Source organism: Elaeis guineensis, chromosome 3 (assembly GCF_000442705.2).
Source record: "Elaeis guineensis isolate ETL-2024a chromosome 3, EG11, whole genome shotgun sequence".
Taxonomy (NCBI): domain Eukaryota; kingdom Viridiplantae; phylum Streptophyta; class Magnoliopsida; order Arecales; family Arecaceae; genus Elaeis; species Elaeis guineensis.
Window position 1 is genome coordinate 3337568 of NC_025995.2, and position 23111 is coordinate 3360678.

The 23111-nt window shown below is 38.8% G+C and overlaps 1 protein-coding gene across 1 annotated transcript; it reads right to left on the bottom strand.

The window, feature by feature from the left end:
* Positions 1–5535: 5535 nt before the first annotated feature.
* LOC140856026 (secreted RxLR effector protein 161-like) lies at positions 5536–6123 on the bottom strand. Its single transcript, XM_073253211.1, has one exon. The coding sequence runs from the start codon at positions 6121–6123 to the stop codon at positions 5536–5538; it is 588 nt and encodes a 195-aa protein (XP_073109312.1).
* Positions 6124–23111: the final 16988 nt, after the last annotated feature.

Below are 23111 nucleotides of genomic sequence, written 5' to 3' on the forward strand. Positions count from 1 at the left end.
TAATATTTAAATCACTTATATTATAATCCTTTAATGATCATAACCTGAACTCTGATACCACTTTGTTACATCCTATTGATCTTACATAAAGTTTTTAATATCTCTTCATAATCTTTGGTGATCTTAAATCTAAGCTCTGATACCACTTTGTCACATCCTATTGATTTTACATAAAGTTTTAATATCTCTTCATAATCTCTAGTGATCTTAAACCTAAGCTCTGATACCACTTTATCACGCCCCGAACCCAATATCCGGGTCGGATACGTGATGGCCGCACACTCCTTAGAGCAAGCCCTAAAGAATATGCAAGGCCAAAATAAATCATTACAACCTTAACATCCATAATAATTAATTTCAACAATAATTCATAAAACCTTGCATAATTACAAATTAAATTTTTTCAATCCTCTGATCAGGTACTATGATATTCTATCTATCCATCTGCTCACTCGTTAGTCCAAGCCATAGTCAATCATAAACATCTTGTGACTCTGAGAAAAAAAGAAAGATGAAGGGTGTGAGCTTTACAGCTCAGTAAGAATTTTCATATCACATCAATATAATAATATAATCTAAAAATAAAGATAAACAATAACACATAAAAGTCGATGTTCACTGTCCAGAATACTGTAAATATTTATAGATTATCTGTTTTATCAAAAGAGATGTATTGTCATATGTTAATAAGTAAAATAATTTTATTCAATGATTGTTTCATGTCTTATCTTTCTATTTTCTTCTATTATTACATTATCTTTAATCCTTTTCTTTTTGGCTTTAGCTTTGGACTACCAGGATCATGCGACGATCTTTTATTCGGATCGATTTCTATGATCTTCCTCGGATCGAAATATTCATGATCTTTCTCGGATCAAAGTGGCCATAATCTTTCTCGAATCAAATCATTCATGATCTTTCTCGAATCAGATTCTTCCACACATAAGCTTGTGGGGGTTGTCCCAGGCATAAGCTCTTGGCAGGCTATTCCACATGACAAGGTCAGTCTAAACTATATTTTTTTTTCTTTTTATTTTCATAAAATTATAATATTTGACTTCATTAATCAATTCAAATTTTTGCAGTGTAATAAATATGTCATACCCATATAATCATACCATCAATCGCTGATACATATGTATTGATATAACATACTCATGCTCAAAATTACATAAATAAATAACAGTATCTCAGATATAACAAATTCATCAATCACAATTCCAACAATGCAAAATCAATGAGATAAAACCAACGGTTAAATAACATATATAATGATAATCATGTACAGGGATTCTTACCTTTACCGGTGACTGATCCAAGCACAGAAATCAATGTTCTTCTTTGATTTATGAATTTTTTTAATAAAATATTCCACTCAATATCATATGCAGACAATCATCTCTTCATGACCCTGATCAATATAAAAATCACATATAGAGAAATTACCGATAATCGATCCTAATAACACAAATCGAGGACCTCTCTTAAAATTAATCAAAATTAGGATTTATCTAAGTATCTGAATCCTCCACTAATCCATAAGACTTCTAGAGACAAAAAATTCATGAAGAGAGAAAAAATTCTAGAGAGAGAAAGTAGAGAGAGAAAGTGGAGAGAAAATCTTCGTATCCTTCCGATGAGGTAATCATGGTCGAGATCATCAGAGGTCATATCAGGATGACTCAATATGGATTAACCATGATTGATGTTATCAATTTCGAATAAAGATCGGATCGGGATCTAATCTACTGCATGAATTTCGAACCAATCTTAGGTCATCATATTTTTCATATCAATTTTATCCTAGGATCCGTGATGAAATCAGAGAGAGAAAGATACTAGAGAGATAAAATTCATAAAGAGAGAGAAAAGTCTAGAGAGAGAATCTAGAGAGTGAAAATGTAGAGAGAATGTAGAGAGAGGAGAGAGGAAAGAGAGAGAAAGGAGGGAGAGGAGAGAGAGAAAATTTTCTCTTTCTTTTTTTTTTCTATTTTTCTTTTTCTCTTTCTCTTTTTCTTTTTCTTTTCTTTTCTTTTCCTTTTTTTTCTTTTCCTTCTTCTTTTTCTTTTTTCTTTTCCTTCTTCCCACGGCCCTCTCTTGGGCCGAAACAGGGGATGACCGATGAGGTCCCCCCTAGTGACCCGGGCTCCGATGAGATGGGTGGTGTCTGGTCGACGGCAATGGAGCAAGGCCGGCCGACAGCAAGGTTCGATCGGTGAAGTTTTTTTTTCAAAAAATAGGGGATCCATCCTCCTTTCTTCATGATTTTCGGTCATTGGCCGGTCACCGACCACCAAGACCTTCAAGGAAGAGGGATAGAGGGATGAGGGTCCTATCCTAGGGGTGAGACGCTGCAAACGGCGATGCTGGTGGCCAGAAAAGAGAGGAAGATGGCTCGTTCGAATAAAGCAAAATAGGATCATGATATTTTGTAGATTTTTTGACGATCCCGACGGCCGACGAGGGTGCACAAAGCCATGAAAAGGAGGGGAAGGAAGAGGGGAAAGAAGAGAAGGGCTTACCTCCGACTCCGGTGAGGTCTCCGACGAGTATTTGAGATGAACACGATGATGACATCTGCGGTTTCAACGAAAAAATTCGAGAAAAATAAAAGGAGAAATTCGGTGCTCGTCGTGGCTAAGCTTAGAGGAAAGGAGAAGGAGTTTTTATAGGGTGGAGGGGAGGTCGAATCCCCCTCGAATTCAGCTTCTTTTTCGATGTATTTGAGTGGAAGAAGACTCCCAGTGGGACTCTTCTTCGTTTGCCTCCACTGTTTTTTTTTTTTTTTGGTATGGGATGTGGGCTGATTCTGGGCCCAAATGGACCGGGGTGTTAGAATGCTCATGTGTTAGAGGATGTTTGGTGGATAAGGAGTGATTGGCAAATTTGGCATGCTAGAGGAGAGATTTTTCAAGGGGTAATGATCGAGGTGGAGCTGAAGAAGCGATTATACAGCCTTCAGATGCAGGAAGGTGGGAAAGTAGTCAGGATGAATTTAGATGTTCGACCAGAATATGGATTTGCAAAGTCTTGGGATGTTGGAGATGGCTGATTGACTGAGTGTTACAACTGGTTTAGAGGAGGAGAAGATCCTTTGGTGGTTTCATAGGGGTCCATGGAGTGCGGAATGTTTGAAATGGCAGCAGCGACAGTGAAGGTTCAGCAGGAGGTCCAGCAGGCTGGGCAGCTTATCTCGGATCAAATTTTGGCTTCTGCAGGGGCACCAGGAGAAGTCATGATTCAGGTGGAGCATTGGCCAGAGATGCCTCCATAGGTGGAGGATAGTTTGGCATAGGTTTAGAGCCAAGGGGTGTAAGGATGGAGCCAGATTCTAGCACCAGCGGTGATGATACACGACATGGTTCTATGTAGGATGTGCGGGCATCGATGAGCCATGGCTTTAGGGAGATCATGTCAAATGATTCATTTGTAGCAAGAGAAGATCTGGATATCTGTGAGGAGACTGAGATGAGCCTCAGATGAGATAGGTGGGTCTGAGCCCGGACAGGGTTTGAGCTGTAGTCCCTCCAAGTGAAGCTGAAGTGACAGTTGGTGAAGATACAGAAGAGAAAGACGCCGATAGGTCATTGGAGGGTGTCCGGATACAGGCATGGACCTTTAGCCCAAGTAGAGGCGGTCATCTCAGAGGCCTCTAGGGGAGCTCCAGGGCTGAAGGATTTGGCATCGATAATGGAGGTTTGCATAGGGAGCTGTCAAGACATGCAGCGATAGTAGGATCGTGCAAATGGATCATGCAGAGATTTGCCAAGTCCTGGAGGCACCAAGATGGAGGTTGTTGGTGCATGTGTGGTGTTCCCAAATCTTGAGAGGCCACGAGAGGAGCCATGGGCTTGGCTTTAGGATTCTAGGATAGGTTTGGGTCCTGGGGCTAGGACGGATTTGGTCCTAGGATGGAGATTCAGCCCTCTACAGTCGTAAGATCCTAGTTTGTGGGTCTTATAGGGGCTAATCTAAGTTTGGACCATATTTGGGTCCATGAGATTGAGTGCATGATCAGACTATAGGTATACATGAGTTTGGGTGAGTGCATTCGGATTGGGTTAGCCAAGAGAGTTTTTGGGCTTGGACTTTGGTCCATGTAATAGGTATATATACTTGTATATTATAAACCCTAAAGGAAGAGAATCAAAGGAAGCTTTTCTTCCATATCTCTCTCTCTCTCTGGTCTTTGCATGCCGCTCAAGGAGGCATTCAAAGGGCCTTCACGTGAGGAGGAAAGGGGGTGCCTCCCTCAAACCCTAGTGCTTAGGGTTTTGGAGGGGGTGCCCCATCAAGTGGGCACCTCCCTTGTGTGGCCGCCCAAGACTCCATGCCTAGGGAGTCTCCACACCCGAGGATGCCTTTGATCTGATCAGAAATCAGAGGAGGGCATGGAAGGAGGCTTTGGAGGTAGGCATGAGTGGAGAAAGTGCACAAGGTGACGAGCATGAGCAAAAGTAGCAGTTTTGCAGAAGGCTGTAGGAACTCTTTCTCTTGTGCAGTTTAGCTCTAGGTTATGGATGTCCCAATGCCATAATCTCTAAGAGGATAATCTGGTGATCTCATGGGTAGGTTTGGGCTCTGATTTGGTTTTGATCAAAGATGTGTAGAGGCCAAGATGAAGCATACAAGGAAAGGCTATGGTTTGGATAGATGCTGCCATGGAGTCCTAGTCCAACAAGGACTCCTCATCAATAATTCAGATCTAGATTTGATAGCTCAAGGTATCACGCCCCAAGTCTTGATTCTTAGGGTGTTGGAGGTGGAAGATCAGATCTGGAGGCATGTTCCAGATCCCTGGAAGCGAGAGGGGACATGAACTAAGTTGCTGCACAGGGTTTAGGGTATGCATCGATCTAGGACATGAAGTTTATAGCCCTTAGAGAGTTTGGATTGCCATAGACTCTTGTAAAGGGTTTGGTCGTAGGTCTTCTTAGGTCCGCATAAGTGCACGATAGTCCTAACATGGTGGAGCTCCCACTTAGGGTTTGTCATGTTCAAATTCACAACATTTGGAACTCGATCAGAATCCTAATAAAGATACTGACTTGAATCCTCAAAGATTCAAAACCGGCTATTACAGGCTTCATGGAGCATGGATATTTTCCATGTTCAACTTTCTTTAAGTCTCATCTTGGCTCTAAGCTAAGATGACATTTGATTTTAGTACATAATCCTCACCCGCCTCCTAGGTGACAAGGAGATCACCTACACTTGGTACCTGGTGATCATTTGTGTCTCATCCCACTTGCTATCTTAATGTGGGGCAACTTCTGGTGTGAGAGGGATCATCAAAAAAGAACCTGATGATAATAATTCTTAGATATATGCACTAAATTAAATTATGACAATTATGCAAATCAACAAAGATTGAAAAACTTATTTCATTAATGTATAAAAGATAGTACAAACATACTAAATCCTCAACAAACCCAAACCCCTAACATGCTTCTGGGACATATCTCTAGCAATGGGTTTGGTAGAAGGATCAGCAATCATATCATTAGACGAGATGTATTTCAGTACAACCAACCCTTATGCAATGATGTCATGAATAAAGTGATAGCGTGTATCAATGTGCTTGGACTTTCTATAGTACTTGGGATCCTTTCTGTAAGCTATGGCAGCCGTGTTATCATAAAAGATTACAACAGCCTCACAAAGATGCCCTATGACATTCAAGCTCTGCAAGAATCTCTTTAACCATATAGCCTCATGCACAGTAATGGTACAGGCAACATACTCTGACTCCATCATAGGTAATGAGATGCACTGCTGTTTCTTGCTACACCATGAAATGGCTCCACCTCTAAGTATGAATGCATAACCTGAAGTAGATTTATGCTTATCTTTATCTGTAGAATCATTAGCATCAGTATATCCAACCAACTTAAGACTCCCACCTTGATAGCATAAAGTTCTTTTTAGATATCGAAGTATCCTTTTAACTGCAACCCAATGGGCAGTACCTGGATTACTTTGGTATCTGCTGACCATGCCAACTATGAAACATATGTCGGGTCGAGTACACATCATAGCATATATCAAACTACTAACGGCACTTGCATATGGTACTTTTGCCATCTGTCTCTTCTCTTCTTCTGTCTTAGGACATTGCTCCATGATAAGGTATAGGTGTTGCCCAGCTATGCAACCCAAGAGGGGGGGTGAATTGGGTTTCTAAAAATTTTAAGCCCAACAGATAACTTATGAAGAACAAAATAATGGCTTTAAATCAATATTAATTAACTAAAGCAGTATTGCAAGGATATAAATATGATAAAGCGATAAAGCACACCACAAACACAAGGATTTATAGTGGTTCGGTGCTAACCTTGCACCTACGTCCACTCCCCAAGATCCCACTTGGGAATTTTAATCCACTATCCTTTGTATTCAACCCGAATACAAAACGTCGGAAACTCCGACACTAGCTATCCCAAGCTAGAATACAGGACGTCGGAAACTCCGACCCTAGCTATCCCAAGCTAGAACACTTGTTTCCCGGGTACAAGCCAACCCACAACACTCCGATTTCAGGTTCGGATCAACCTTTCCTTGTTTTGGAAATCCTCCAAAAACAAGAGCAAAAACTCACAAAGAGTAAGAATATTTAGAGCACAGATGAATACAAAAACAGCTCCTTAAATGAGCAAATATAACAATAAAAACTTTACTCAAATGAAGAACCCCTTTTTCAGATTTTCTCAAGATGAATGAACGGTTGAACGCTTGAGAAGAGGTTGATTGTTGATTGAAGATCTCTTGAAAGCTTTGAACGATCTCTAGATCAAGGTTGAAACGATAGGCGTGAAGAATTCTCTCCTTGAAAGATCTTCCTTTTCTCTTTCACAATCTCTCTGGTATATTGTGGATCCTCTCTCTTTTTCTCTATGGATATTTCGTTGATCTCAGGCTTTTTCTTGCAAATTTCGGATCCTCTCTTCTGTTCTTCTCTTTTTCCTCTCTTTTCTTCTCTACATTTGATTTCACGTTTGATCCGCTATTTAATCTGCAATTTCTTTCATCATTTAAAGCATTTTGTAGCATTAGAAGCAAGAGAAAACAATTTAGGCAGATAAAGAGCCGTTAGAGGATTTTTAGGAAGCATAAATGGCAATTAAAACGGGCAAAAAAATAGCCGTTGCTGACATTTCCCGTCGCAGGGGTCGACTCATGAGTCGACTCATGCTTCAGGAGTCGACTCATGAGTCGACTTCTGTTGCAACAGATCAGAAGATCTGATTTCTGAATTTTTCGGTTCAAATCAGCAGGGGTCGACTCATGAGTCGACTCATGCCTTGTGGGTCGACTCATGAGTCGACTCACAGGTCGTGCCAAGCCAAAAAATCCAGCGTGCCATGGGAATTTTTTTCGTGCCATTCAGCTCATAGTGCCATGAGTTGACTCATGAGTCGACTCATGCACTTTAAACCTTCATAACTTCAAAAATATTAGTCCAAACACAATGAAATTTTCACCAATAGATTTCAAATCATTTGTTCTACCAAATGGTACTATCAAATCAGGATTTTAGCAAAATTACGATTTTGCCCTTGAAGAGCATAAGGACTTTTTCAATTGTTTGTATCCCTTCAATCTGCTTTGTAATCATCAAAATCAATCTAGGAGCAACAATCTCCCCCTTTTTGATGATGACAAAACATATGAACAAAAATATTTAAGTTAAAGCATTAATTTCAAAAGAATCCATTATGGGTGTATATGCTTGAAAAGAGTATGATTCTTTTGGCATGTAATATAAATGCAAAAATAGTTTGTCCATTTTCTTAAAGATTTGAAAAGGGTATTAGATCATTTTGAGTTCAAGATATTTCAGAGCAAGAGAAGATAAATAACTTTTTCTATGTATCAGAGCAAAAATAATTTTTACAATGATATCAGAAAAGATTTTATAATGTATCAGAGCAAATTTCATACAGTATTAGAGCAAATGTTATAATATTTTAGAGAAACCTTCACACTGTATCGGATCAAATGTTATCATGTATCAGATCAAGTTGAAAGAAATTGTAGGATGAATCAGAGTAAAACAAATTTCTTATTGATGTCTCAAGGTGAGTAAAATTTCAAAAGCAAGTTTGAATATCAGAGCATATATATAAAAAATACTTATTTGCATTGTACTCATGATTTTGCTTTTGATGGATTAAGGTTCTGTCTGATACCAAATTTCTCTGTCTGATACCAAATTTCGATACCAAAATTTCTCAAAGTTTTGTTTAATCTTTCAATCCTTGTTTTTGTCTAATTTCTCCAATATTTATTTAATTTTTTTTTTAATATTTGTTTTAATTTAATTTCTCCCCTTTTTCTCATAATTTAGGGTTTTGCTTTTTGTCTAATTTCAATTTTTGTTTAATTTTAATTTCTCCCCCTTTTTGACATCATCAAACATAGTTAACTCTTTCTTTTCCTTTTCTGAAAATATTCTTTAATTTCTTCCTCTTTAGAGTTTTTCACAGATGTTTGCTCCCCCTCAATATAGCAATTATCAATAGCAAACAACAATAAGGAGAAGATAATATTTCAACAGATGTATCGGAGATTGAAATATAACCAAAATATAATCATTACAAAGAGGTAGAAATATAGGTAAAAGATGATTCCATTAAAATCATAATTGTTTCAATACATAGAATTCAACCAGCTAAATGTCAATACATGGCCCCAAGGTATAGATCCTAGAACAAGATACTAACTCCTAGAACCTAGTAAAGATCAAGATAAGTCAATGATCAAGACAAATCATGGATCGGAGTCATCAGATATAGGGTGAGGAGATGATGGATCAGAAGTGCGTCCTCTACCCCGTCTGCCTCTGCCACGAGTGGAGGTGATGGCACGAGCAGGAGAACGAGATGAACTAGGTGGTTGAGAATGCTGAGATACTAGGGCTGATACCATGAGTCTGATAGAATCAAGTACGTTCAGTGCTCTGGAAACAGATTGAAGTAGAGCAGTGAACTGGGTGGTAGCATGCTCACTCGATCCTCTGATCTCTTTCCTCAGTAGCTCATATCCACCTTCTAGTGCTCCTCTGAGCCTTCCAGCCTCTGCAGTGAGGTCTGTGACCTCAATAGTAGACTCCTGTGGCTGGGGATGGGCCAATGCAAGGACTTGCCCCTGCAAGTCAAGAACTCTGCCAGTAAGTCTCCAGACAGTATCCTCAAGCTGCTGTATCCTGACGGACTGATCTGAAATCATCTGAAATATAGTGGAGATGTGGGGAGTAATGGTCTGATCAGAAGAAGTAGCTCCAGGTGCAAAAGAAGTACTACTCCACTGGCTAGACAACAAAGAAGCCACACGCTGAGATATATGCTCGATCTGATCGTCAGCCAGTCTGAACTCTGAATGAGGTGCTCTGCTCTCTGGCTGATACACTGGTGTGGGCATCCTAGTAAACTCAGAAGGGCCAGCCTCAGTATCATGAATGAACTGGGTATCTGGTGAAGCTGCCCTAAATCATGTACAGGAGAAGTTGGACCTTCTTCTTCTACTCTGCCTTCAGTTCTGTCTTCAGCTCTTTCCTCAGCTCTCTCCTCAGCTCTTTCTTCAGAGCCCTTGATCCAACCACCAACAGTCTTTGTAATTCCCATTCGTGCAGGCTGTGTTGGTTGAAAGTGTCCACATGTGAGAGCTTGGTAGGTGTCTCCCCTTCACAGCTAACTCCAAACCTCCTAAAAACTCTAGTAAGGGCCATACCATAAGGCAAGTGTGCCTTGGATCTGTTCAAAGTTTCTCTCATGGCCTCTATCATAAGTGTAGGGAGGTTTAAGGGGGTCTGAGTGATGATATGAAACATGACACATACATCTCTGCCAGATAGTAAGTCATGTCTACCACTCCTAGGAAAGAATAGTTTTGTCACAATCTGATGCAGGACCCTCATCTCAATGGACAGTAGCTTTGCTTCCAATCTGTTTAAACTTCCTGAAAAATCTTCTCCTAAGATAATTCTGATCCCTTCTTCTTTAATTGGGAGTTCCATATATGAGTATCCTTCACTAGGCAACTGAAGTATCTCTCCCAATATCCTAGAATCCAAACAGATGTCAATCCCCTTTACAGTTGAAGTCACAGATCCGTTTCCATAATTTAGGTTCTGGTAGAACTCTCTGACTAGATCAACATAGGTGACTTCCTTAAGAGAGCAATAAAGTTCCCATCCTTGATTTTTGATCTTGGTAGCAAAAGTAAAGCCTTCTTTCTCAAAGAACCGAAAATCTATATTTTTCCCGGTTTCTACTTTTCTATCAGAAAGAAGATTTACATTGGGGCTTATGGAGGGTTGAGAGGGACCTTGAGCAGGTACTGAAACTGGATTGGGAACAGTGGAAGACTGAGCATGCCTTTTCTTTCGGACAATTTCCTCAGGCTCTCGGATTGATTTCCTTCTTTGGGGAAGTTTCATCTTTGGAGCCATATCCAATAAGGTAGCAGACAAGAAGACTTGAATTCAGTGGAGGAGGGATCACTAAAGAGTAAAGAAGAATTTTGGTGGAAAAAAGAAGTGGATTTTGAATGAACGGTGAAGTTCTAGGGCACGTTCCACCCGCGCCAAACACTGCGAGAATGCACAGAAAAATCCTTTTCAAGGAGGCGATTTTTGGTGGAGAGAAGGAGGGAGAATTGCCTCGAAATTAATCTTTGAATTTGGAGCAAAACAGAAGTTTGGAGAGGACGGCTTTCGGAAGGAAGACGACGAGAAGATGAGTCGTCTCATAAACAGGTTTCCCGTTTTAAAAACAATGAACCCGATGGAAGTTGGTGGGATTTACAAGTTTGCCATTGAGTCGACTCATGGGGGTCGACTCATGAAGTTCAGAAAATCAGGAAAAATGCAAATAAATTCCAAAAAATTCAAAATTTTGGGAGAAAGAATTTTGCTCAATGATAAGTTTTTAGAGTGATAAAACTGAGCTTTTGGAACCAGGATAGATGTTGAAAATTGAGCTCTAAGAGATTTTGACATCTATTCTTTGGAAATTGAGAAATTTCAGACAAATGGATCTAGAATTCCTAGATTTCTCCTAATTTCACAGAATCTTTCCTCACTAAGGGCCTTTGTAAAGATATCAGCTAATTGATTTTCAGTGCAAACATATTCAAGAATTATATTTTTGTTTTGAACATGTTCTCTTATAAAATGATGTCTTATCTCAATATGTTTAGATCTTGAGTGTTGTATTGGATTTTTAGATAGATTTATAGCACTTGTATTATCACATTTTATTGGTGTTTCATTAAGTTTGATTCCAAAATCTTCGAGTTGTTGCTTAATCCACAAGATTTGAGCACAACAACTTCCGGCTGCAATGTATTCGGCCTCAGCCGTAGACAGTGCTACCGAATTTTATTTCTTGCTAAACCATGAGATTAGGTTAACTCCAAGAAATTGGCAAGTTCCACTTGTGCTTTTTCTATCTAATTTACATCCAGCAAAATCAGCATCAGAATATCCTAACAAATTAATTTGTGAGTCCTTAGAGTACCATAACCCTATAGTTTGTGTACCATTTAAGTATCTAAGGATTCTTTTAACAGCATTCAAATGAGATTCCTTAGGATTAGATTGATATCTTGCACATAAGCAAACACTAAACATGATATCAGGCCTACTTGCAGTTAAATATAATAATGAGCCAATCATACCTCTATAGTATTTTAAGTCTACGCTTTTACCTTCATCATCCTTGTCAAGCTTACATGAGGGACTCATTGGTGTGCCAATTGGTTTGCAGTTCTCCATTCCAAATCTTTTGAGTAGATCCTTGGTGTACTTGCTTTGGGTGATGGAGATTCCCTCTTTTGATTGTTTGATTTGGAGTCCGAGGAAGAAGGTGAGTTCTCCCATCATGCTCATCTCGAACTCTCCCTGCATAAGCTTAGCAAAGTCTTGACAAAGGGATTCATTAGTAGACCCAAAAATTATGTCATCAACATAAATTTGTATAATTAGCATATCATTTTGGTTTCTTTTAATAAATAGAGTTGTATCCACATTGCCTCTTGAGAAACCATTATTTAGTAGAAATTTGCTTAGCCTTTCATACCATGCTCTAGGTGCTTGTTTTAGACCATATAAAGCTTTATTTAATCTAAAGACATGATTGGGAAAAGCATGATTTTCAAATCCAGGGGGTTGTTCTACATATACTTCTTCAGAAATATATCCATTTAAAAATACACTTTTAACATCCATTTGAAATAGTTTGAATTTCATAAAGCAAGCATAAGCAAGTAGAAGTCTAATGGCTTCTAATCTAGCAACAGGTGCAAAGGTTTCATCAAAATCAATTCCTTCTTCTTGATTATATCCCTTAGCAACCAGTCTTGCTTTATTTCTAATTACATTTCCATGCTCATCTAATTTGTTTCTAAAGACCCATTTTGTGCCAATTATTGAATAATCTTTAGGTCTTTTCACTAAGGTCCAAACATTATTTCTTTCAAATTGACTGAGTTCTTCTTGCATAGCATTAATCCAGTTATGATCATTTTCAGCTTCTTCAAAAGTTTTAGGTTCAAGTTGAGATACAAAAGCACAATGATTAAGTACATCTCTAAGTGAAGAACGTGTTTTTACCCCATGCATAGGATCTCCGATAATTAATTCCTTAGGGTGGTTGTGAACATACCTCCATTCCTTGGGTAAGTCATTTGTACCTTGAGGTTGTTCTTGAATTTCTTCACCTTTCTCATTTTGTTCATCTTCTTGATCCTTGTCTTCTGGAGTTGCTGAATCTTTTAGAGTGATCTCCTTCATACCTTCTATTAGTGGATCTGCATCATCAACACCCTTATTCTTCCTTGAAGGAAGATCGTTAGATTCATCAAAGACAACATGTATGGACTCCTCAACTACTAAGGTTCTTTTGTTGAACACTCTAAATGCTTTACTAGTGGAGGAGTAGCCTAGAAGGATTGCTTCATCTGATTTTGCATCAAATTTACCAAGTTTTTCTTTGCCATTATTTAATACAAAACATCGGCAACCAAAAACATGAAAATAGGCAATATTTGGTTTTCTTCCTTTCCAAAGTTCATAGGGGGTTTTCTTTAAAAATTGTCTTATTAAAGCACGATTTAAAATGTAACATGCTGTGTTAATAGCTTCCGCCCAAAAATATTTTGGAAGGTTGCTTTCACAGAGCATGGTACGGGCCATTTCTTCTAAGGTTCTATTTTTCCTTTCAACTACCCCATTTTGTTGGGGTGTCCTAGGAGCAGAGAAGTTGTGGCCAATTCCATTTTCATCACAAAAATTTTCAAAGTCATGATTTTCAAATTCTGTTCCATGATCACTTCTAATATTTTGAATTGAAAACCCTTTTTCATTAGTGACTTTTCGATGAAATTTCGTGAAAATTTGAAAAGTTTCATTTTTGAGAGCTAAAAAGAAAACCCAAGTAAAACGAGAGTAATCATCAATTATTACAAATCCATATCGTTTTCCTCCTAGACTAGTGGTTTTAGTTGGTCCAAATAAATCCATATGTAAGAGCTCTAAAGGTCTAGAAGTTGAAATAGTGTTTTTGGATTTAAATGATATTCTAGTTTGTTTACCTAATTGGCATGCATCACAAATTCTATCCTTTTCAAAATTTAATTTTGGCAAACCGAGAACTAAATCCTTTTTGATTAATTTTGAAAGAGAATGCATGCTAATATGTGCAAGTCTACGATGCCACAGCCAACTAGTCTCTTTTATTTTAGCATTTAAGGAAACTAGGCATTGCATGTCTAATTTAGTTAAATCATTCAAGTCTACCATATAAACATTGCCATGCCTATGTCCTATAAATTTAATGCCATCGTTAATAGGACTCGTCACAATGCATACAGATGATTCAAAACTTACTTTATACCCTTTATCACAGAATTGACTAATGCTAAGTAAGTTATGCTTTAAACCTTTAACAAGTAAAACATTCTCAATGTATTTGGAGGGAGTGATACCAATGTTACCTATCCCGATGATCTTTCCTTTGCCATTATCTCCAAAGGTGACCATCCCTCCATCCTTAGCATCAAGCGTGATGAATTGTGATTCATCACCAGTCATGTGTCTCGAGCATCCGCTGTCAAGATACCATTTCCTGTTTCCTTCTTGGGATGCTAGACACACCTGCAAGCACAGATCAAGTTTCTGTCTTAGGTACCCAAGCTTTCTTGGGTCCTTTCAGGTTAGTCAGAATGGTTCCTTTTGGAACCCATATTTTCTTTGTGTTTGCATATTTGTTAATAAGACATGTGTATGATTTATGTCCTATTCTTCCACATTTAAAACAAGTAATATTTGTAGGCTTTTTGCTTGAATAATTTGCATAAATATCCTTCAAAAATTTTTGTTTCTTCAGGGGTTTATAACCAAGTCCAGCCTTATCATATATAGCTTTCTGATTATCAAGGATCATATTTAGCTTGTTTGAACTTAAGGTGAACTTATCTACTATAGATTTCAGTTTGTTAATTTCATCCTTAAAGTTTTGATTTTCTTGAATCAATGTGAATTTTTCAATTGAAAGAATTTCAGCTTGTTTCACTAAGGACTGATTTTCCAATTTCAGCTCTTTGTTTTTCTTCCCTAGTTTCTTTAATTCATCAATTGAATCATAGAAAGCTTCATGCAATTCTTCAAAAGTAAATTCACTAGTGGATTCAGAAGTTACCTCATTTTCATGTGCCATCAGGCACAGATTGGCTTGTTCGGTTGAGGTTTCCTCGTCGGAGCTTGAGTCATCACTCGCACTCCAGGTCGCCATCATTGCCTTCTTTTTGAATTTCTTTGGACCTTTCTTCAATTGAGGACATTCGGATCTGAAATGTCCTGGCTTCTTGCACTCGTAGCATATAGGGGTTTGATCTTTCTCCTTTTCTATGCTTTGATCCCCTTTTGTAAATTTCTTTCTCATCCCCTGTTTCCTTTTTCTTAGAAACTTCTTGAATTTCCGGGTGATGAGAGCCATCTCCTCATCCTGATCTTCATCTTCAGAGTCATCTGTTTCATAATCAGGTGAAGTTGTGGATTTGAGGGCAATGGTTCTTTTCTTTTTGATTTCATCCTCTTGATGTTGCATCATGCTAAGTTCATGAGTCATCAAGGATCCAAGAAGCTCTTCTAGAGGTAGAGTGTTCAAGTCCTTTGCTTCTTGGATGGCAGTCACCTTGGCTTCCCAAGTTCTTGGCAGTGACCTGAGAATCTTCCTTACAAGTTCACTGTTAGTATAAGATTTGCCAAGACTCTTTAAACCATTGATTATATCAGTAAAACGAGTAAACATAGCAGTTATGGACTCATCATGCTCTATTTTGAACAATTCATATTTATGTACAAGCATGTTTATTTTAGACTCTTTTACTTGATTTGTTCCCTCATGGGTGACTTCTAACCTATTCCATATTTCTTTAGCAGATGCACAAGTAGAAATGCGATTAAATTCACTAGCATCTAGTGCACAATAAAGAACATTCATAGCTTTGGCATTTAATTGTGCTAATTTCTTGTCAACCTCATCCCATTCTTTCTCGGGTTTGGTTGACTCCTCACCATCTATAATCTTGGTGGGTGTGTGAGGACCATTCACTATGATACTCCACATATCATAGTCGAGTGCTTGTATGAAAATCTTTATCCGAGCTTTCCAATAGGTGTAATTAGACCCATTGAAAAGTGGAGGTCGGTTTGTTGATTGCCCCTCGGCTAGAGAAGTTCCAACATGGGTTGCCATAGATCTTTGGCTCTTTGATTGTTAGATCAAAGAAGGGCTAGAGCACTGGCTCTGATACCACTTGTTGCCCAGCTATGCAACCCAAGAGGGGGGGTGAATTGGGTTTCTAAAAATTTTAAGCCCAACCGATAACTTATGAAGAACAAAATAATGGCTTTAAATCAATATTAATTAACTAAAGCAGTATTGCAAGGATATAAATATGATAAAGCGATAAAGCACACCACAAACACAAGGATTTATAGTGGTTCGGTGCTAACCTTGCACCTACGTCCACTCCCCAAGATCCCACTTGGGAATTTTAATCCACTATCCTTTGTATTCAACCCGAATACAAAACGTCGGAAACTCCGACACTAGCTATCCCAAGCTAGAATACAGGACGTCGGAAACTCCGACCCTAGCTATCCCAAGCTAGAACACTTGTTTCCCGGGTACAAGCCAACCCACAACACTCCGATTTCAGGTTCGGATCAACCTTTCCTTGTTTTGGAAATCCTCCAAAAACAAGAGCAAAAACTCACAAAGAGTAAGAATATTTAGAGCACAGATGAATACAAAAACAGCTCCTTAAATGAGCAAATATAACAATAAAAACTTTACTCAAATGAAGAACTCCTTTTTTTAGATTTTCTCAAGATGAATGAACGGTTGAACGCTTGAGAAGAGGTTGATTGTTGATTGAAGATCTCTTGAAAGCTTTGAACGATCTCTAGATCAAGGTTGAAACGATAGGCGTGAAGAATTCTCTCCTTGAAAGATCTTCCTTTTCTCTTTCACAATCTCTCTGGTATATTGTGGATCCTCTCTCTTTTTCTCTATGGATATTTCGTTGATCTCAGGCTTTTTCTTGCAAATTTCGGATCCTCTCTTCTGTTCTTCTCTTTTTCTTCTCTTTTCTTCTCTACTTTTGATTTCACGTTTGATCCGCTATTTAATCTGCAATTTCTTTCATCATTTAAAGCATTTTGTAGCATTAGAAGCAAGAGAAAACAATTTAGGCAGATAAAGAGCCGTTAGAGGATTTTTAAGAAGCATAAATGGCAATTAAAACGGGCAAAAAAATAGCCGTTGCTGACATTTCCCGTCGCAGGGGTCGACTCATGAGTCGACTCATGCTTCAGGAGTCGACTCATGAGTCGACTTCTGTTGCAACAGACCAGAAGATCTGATTTCTGAATTTTTCGGTTCAAATCAGCAGGGGTCGACTCATGAGTCGACTCATGCCTTGTGGGTCGACTCATGAGTCGACTCACAGGTCGTGCCAAGCCAAAAAATCCAGCGTGCCATGGGAATTTTTTTCGTGCCATTCAGCTCATAGTGCCATGAGTTGACTCATGAGTCGACTCATGCACTTTAAACCTTCATAACTTCAAAAATATTAGTCCAAACACAATAAAATTTTCACCAATAGATTTCAAATCATTTGTTCTACCAAATGGTACTATCAAATCAGGATTTTAGCAAAATTACGATTTTGCCCTTGAAGAGCATAAGGACTTTTTCAATTGTTTGTATCCCTTCAATCTGCTTTGTAATCATCAAAATCAATCTAGGAGCAACAGTTGACCCACCCGAAGGAGTAAAATCCATAGGGTGTAAGTGGGTCTTCAAGAGGAAGAGAGGCACAAATGGAAAGGTGGAAACCTATAAAGCCCGTCTGGTTGCCAAGGGATATCGTCAACGTTATGGTATAGACTATGACGAGATATTTTCTCCTGTGGCAATGCTCAAATTCATTCGGATTATGCTTGCGATAGCTGCCCATCTGGACTATGAAATCTGGCAGATGGATGTGAAGACAGCTTTCCTAAATGGAGAGCTGGATGAAGAGGTGTATATGATACAACCTGAAGGATTCACATCCACAGATGAGTCTAAGGTGTGCAGACTACAGAGGTCCATTTATGGACTTAAGCAGGCATCACGGAGTTGGAACATATATTTTGATAAGACGATCAAGATGTATGACTTTGTTAAGAACGGAGAAGAGCCATGCATTTATAAGTGGGCTAATGGTCCAGTAGTAGTATTTCTTGTATTGTATGTGGATGACATTCTCTTAATCGAGAATGATGTCCCTGCATTATAGAGTATAAAGATTTGGCTGTCGTCACAGTTCTCCATGAAGGATCTGGGAGAAGCTTCCTACATCCTAGGGATGAAGATCTATAGGGATAGATCTAAAAGGTTGCTTGGTTTATCTCAGTCCACGTACATTGATACTATGCTGAAGAGGTTCAGCATGGAGAATTCCAAGAAAGGCTATCTTCCGATAGGCCATGAAATTTATCTCTCAAAGAGGGATTGTCCGACAACACCTCAAGAGAGAGAGCGTATGGGTAGGATTCCATATGCTTCGACAGTGAGATCTATCATGTACACCATGACATGTACACGATCAGATGTGGTATACTCACTAAGGGTAGTGAGTAGATACCAATCTGATCCAGGGAAGAATCACTGGAAGGTTGTTAAAACCATCCTGAAGTATTTAAGAAATACTAAGGACCAGTGGCTTGTTTATGGTGAATCAGACTTGAGACTTATAGGGTTTACAAACTCTAGTTTCTTGTCTGATCACGATGACAGCAAAAGTGTGTCAGGTTTTATTTATACCCTTAATGGTGGGGCTATCTGCTGGAAAAGTTTCAAGCAGCACACAATGGCTGATTCAGTTTGCGAGGCGGAGTATGTCGCTGCATCAGATGCTGCCAAAGAAGTGGTGTGGTTGAGAAAATTCATCATCGAGCTCGGAGTAGCACCCTCCCTTGTTGGTCCAGTTCTGCTCTACTGTGACAGCTCTGGAGCCATTGCTCAGGCGAAAAAACCAAAGGCAAAAAAAACCAAAGGCACACTAGTGGATGAAGCATATTCTGTGCCGCTACCATCTCATCTGAAAAATTATGGATCGAGGTGACGTCGATCTTCAGAAGATCGATGGGAAGGAGAACTTGGCTGACCCATTCACTAAAGCCATTGCGGTGAAGGAGTTCGACAACTACAAGTCGAAGATGGGTATTAGATATTGCACCGATTGGCTTTAAGCCAAGTGAGAGATTGTTGGGAATAGTGTCCCAAAGTCAATCGTCAATCTGTTGACGGTTGTGCTCATTTTTATATTTATACATGAATTATGAATTAATAAAAATTATTTTGATATTTTTCATCACAAAATATTTCATCTTCTAATGAACTCCTATGTTGTGGTGAAGTCCTTAGGACTATTTAGACTCGACAAAGGAAGATTTATCATTTAGTCCTTAAATCTGTTTGCGACCAAATGATACATTTTTACCAAGGATGACAACGTTTATCAAGCATAGGTCATTGTGTGCCATATAGGTTGGTTGTCCTCTTAACCAATGAGTGTGGAGATATTGGTATGGCATACAGATGAGATGTAAGGGTACATCTACACTGAACGTGACCGACTCCAGAACTATTTCTGCTGTCAAGATTTGCTCTGATGGAATATGGATATAAATATCCCTCTGATCTAAGACCGCCACGGTGACTTGCAAGCAACTCACTGCACTTAGGCACTGGACTACTTGAATTTTTAATTCAATGACAGAAGGCTGCTGGGTGTAGTCAAGTACTTGACTTGTCGGTGCGTGTGTCAAGATGGGATTGACCACTCCAGTTTAGGAGCTGTGTACAATCATATTTTAATTTAGCAAAACCTTGGCCAGGGTAGTCCTTGTGAGGAGTCACAGGACTGTTTGAGTTGAGCACGATTCGGATGATCTGATCAGGATTGACAGTTTAACCTTGAGTCGTCCTAAACACAGGGGTCAAAAGGATGAATTATACAGTAACCATATTCATGTAGGTTCTGAGTGTTGCGATTGTGACTCTTCGACCTATCTGATCGTCGGATACCATTGCTAGATGGTCACTTCGATTAGTACAGGAATTGGTTCCTGTGCTACCGGCTTAGGTTCGAACCTACGGGGTCACACACATTAGAGGTTCTTATCTGATCTGATGGCTGATATAGAATCCTACATGTTTGAGACTCAGTGATCGAGAATCAGAATTCTCTGATCATGAGTTCCACACATTATGGGTACCGGGGTCAAGAGTCCCATTGGTTGGGATTTTTCGATCAGAATTACATATCGATGAATTCTGATGCCCGATTGTCCATCAGATTTGGACTCAATATTTATGAGAGGTTTAATTAGTGATTTGATCACTAATTAACTTAATTTGATTGAGTAATTATTTTTGGATCAAGTCCAATTGAATTGGATTCAGTTGGGTTTGACCCGATTAGGTTAAGAGTTGATCTAATCGTCAAGATGGTTTGGTCCCTGATTTGATCAGGGGTTGGGCTTAGTCAATTTCTAATTTGATTAGGATTTTATTGAGCCTAATTAAGCCTAATTAAGTTGGATTGAAATTAGTCTAATTGGACCTAACTTATTTGGTTCAATTAGGTTGGTTTAAATAATTAAACCACCTTGACCCAATCTCCATGCGCCACCTCACTTCCATTGCACCCATTTGAATTCATGAGAAGGAACTTCTCATGAATTTTTTCCTCACACCAAGCCCTCTCCACGCCCCACTTTAATATGCCATATGAATGGATAACAATGATTGGTTGGCCATTCAAATTCAAAATAAAGTTTGAATTTGAATGGGCAATCAATCTTTGCGTCTTATCCCTTTTTTTACGTCCCATTTATTACATGAGAAAAGGTTTCTCATGAAATCACTCCATGCACAATTTAAGCCACGCCTCACACCTTTAGTGGATAAGGGATGAGTTGGTGTCCATTTGAATTCAAAATTTGATTTGAATTGAAATGTGCAATTACTCATCTTTATCCTTTCTTTTGGATAAGACGTTTGACATTGTTATAAAAGGAGGAGAAGAGTGGGGCGTGCAAGAAGAAGATTTTTGGAGAAAAATTTTGGGGCGTGAGAAGTCTTGTGCGTGAGAAGGAAGTCCATATCCTTCCAAGAGAAAAAGAAAGAAAAGAAAGAAAAGTGGGTGCAAGGTTTCTAGTGAATTCCCTAGAGTTTTAACCTGGGGTTCGGGAAGTGAGAAAGTGAGCTATGAGTGTTGTGAGCCTACAAAATCTCAGGAAGATCTTCAACATCCTCTCAAGCACGTCTGTTGATGATCCAAAACATCCAAAGAATCGATAGACATCGATTGAAGGAGTTCGATCAGTATCGACTGTCAAAAGGGCTCTACAACGAGCTAGCATTCGTGAGGAGTCGATCAGATCGAGAGCTTCGTGTGGATGATCTGTAGAGGCCAGACACACTATGTGTCTATATCGCGATGATCAGACTCTTTCGATGGTGATCAGATTGCGGCGATCTACTATCCGCACAAAGGTATTGTGTTCTGAACACATTACAGTAAAGTATTTACTGTTCGAATTTGAATTTCAAATTTAAATGAATGCATGCTATATATCATATTTAGATCTTAGTGTAGGATAAATTTATATTAATTAATTAGATTAATTAATATTTTTTGCTGTAAAATCATAATTTTGAAAAAGTTTTAAAATTACCATTTTACCCCTGCACTGAATTTTTCCCACAGGCATGATCTCTTATTTGGTAGGGATATTTACATCATGTACCATGTGATCACCTAGACCCCCTTGAACCTTCCTGCTTTGATGTTTGTGGCCATGAGGGAGACCCTGAACAAGTCTAAGGCTCACTTGCCTTATGGTATGGTACTCACCTTGATCTTTAGGAGGTTAGGAGTCTATTTTGAGGGGAAGACAGTCACCAAATTGTCACACTCTAACACCATCAACTGCCACACACTACCGTATGGGTTTCTCAAAGACTGATGGCGGTTGATCGAAGGGTGTTGAGGAAAGAGCAAAGGAGAAGGGACCGTCTTCACCTCCTCTTGATCACAGAGCATCTCTTGATATTCAGTTCGTATCTGATCATGAGGCTGGTCCCTCAAAGTTAGTGAGAAGGCATGCTTCAGTTCCATAATCAGGGAGTAGGGTACATCCTTCAGAGTTCAGACTTGCAGATGATCAGATTGAGTTGATGTCCCAACGTGTTGCCTCCATTTTATCTCAGTAGTTTGCTACCTCAGTCTTTGCTCAGAGGTCGACATCTGAGACTGACTCAGATCAGACTTTGATCCCTCATATCTCTACTATCTATCAAATGCTCACAGCTTAGTCTGTATGACTTAAGGAGCTTGAGGGATGTGTTCTGAGACTGATGGGCAGAGTTCTAGATTTGCAGAGGCAAGTATTAGCGTTAGCCCATCTCCAACCGCATGAGAACATCACAGAGGTCTCCAATCTATCTGCAGAGGCGGCTAGACTTCGAAGAGTTTTGGAGGGTGGATTTGACTTCTTGAGGAGATAGTTTAGTGACTCCAGTGAGACTGTCTCTACTCAGATTAGTGCCTTGATGCAGTCCATGCGAGAGCTTTGGAATAATTGGACACCATCAGACTTTCTCTCCTAGCACAGTCCATAGCTTCCCAGGCTCCAGGATCTTCTTGCCCTTCTGCTCGTGCCGGTACTTCTACCCATGGCCGAGGCAGATGTGATCGAGGACGTGCCCGTAGCCTTGATCCTAAGACTCCTCATCATATCTCTGACTCTTTAGATTTTGATCCCTCTAGCCATGATATCTATTAGATCTAGTATAGTTAGTCTTTTATGTCTAGGTTCTAGCTTATGGCCTTTGTAATTGTTGGCTGATTGACTCATGGATAGTTATATTTTTATTCATGATTTTTGTATGGCCTATGTACTTTGACTTGACTCATATGTATTGTGACACTTATGTCACATTTTGGATATATACATATATATTCTTTTAACTTCTATGAATATCTTTGGATTGATTTTTATGAATGGTATTAATTGAAATATCTTAATATGATATTAAAAATGCCTCATATATGTGTTATAAAATATTATGAATGGCAATATCTTCTATATGAGCAAATTGAAATATCCTTTATGATTGCTATAGTGAGGGAGAGTCTCTTTTATTTTTTTCTTAAAAAGTAGGAGTAATGATCTTAATTGATGTTGTCAAAAAGGAAGAGTAGATGAATAAAATCGAGCAATAAGCAAAATTATCTAAAATCGAGCAATAAGCAAACTTGTCTAAAATCGAGCAATAAGCAAAATTGTCAAAGTAAATTTGTCAAAAGCAAATAATCTTATAAGCTATCTTAACACTAATCTTCAAACTACTCATAATATATTTTATTCAAATAATTGGCTATAATGTTTAAGTGATGCATCTTCATAAATTTAAAATTCTTGATTAATGCTTTATATATGTTATATTTGCTTTTACTCCAGTATTTTGTCATCATCAAAAAGGAGA

Bases quoted from the DNA above. Each gene is read 5' to 3' on its own strand.
- LOC140856026 (XM_073253211.1), bottom strand. From the start codon at position 6,123: ATGGAGCAATGTCCTAAGACAGAAGAAGAGAAGAGACAGATGGCAAAA.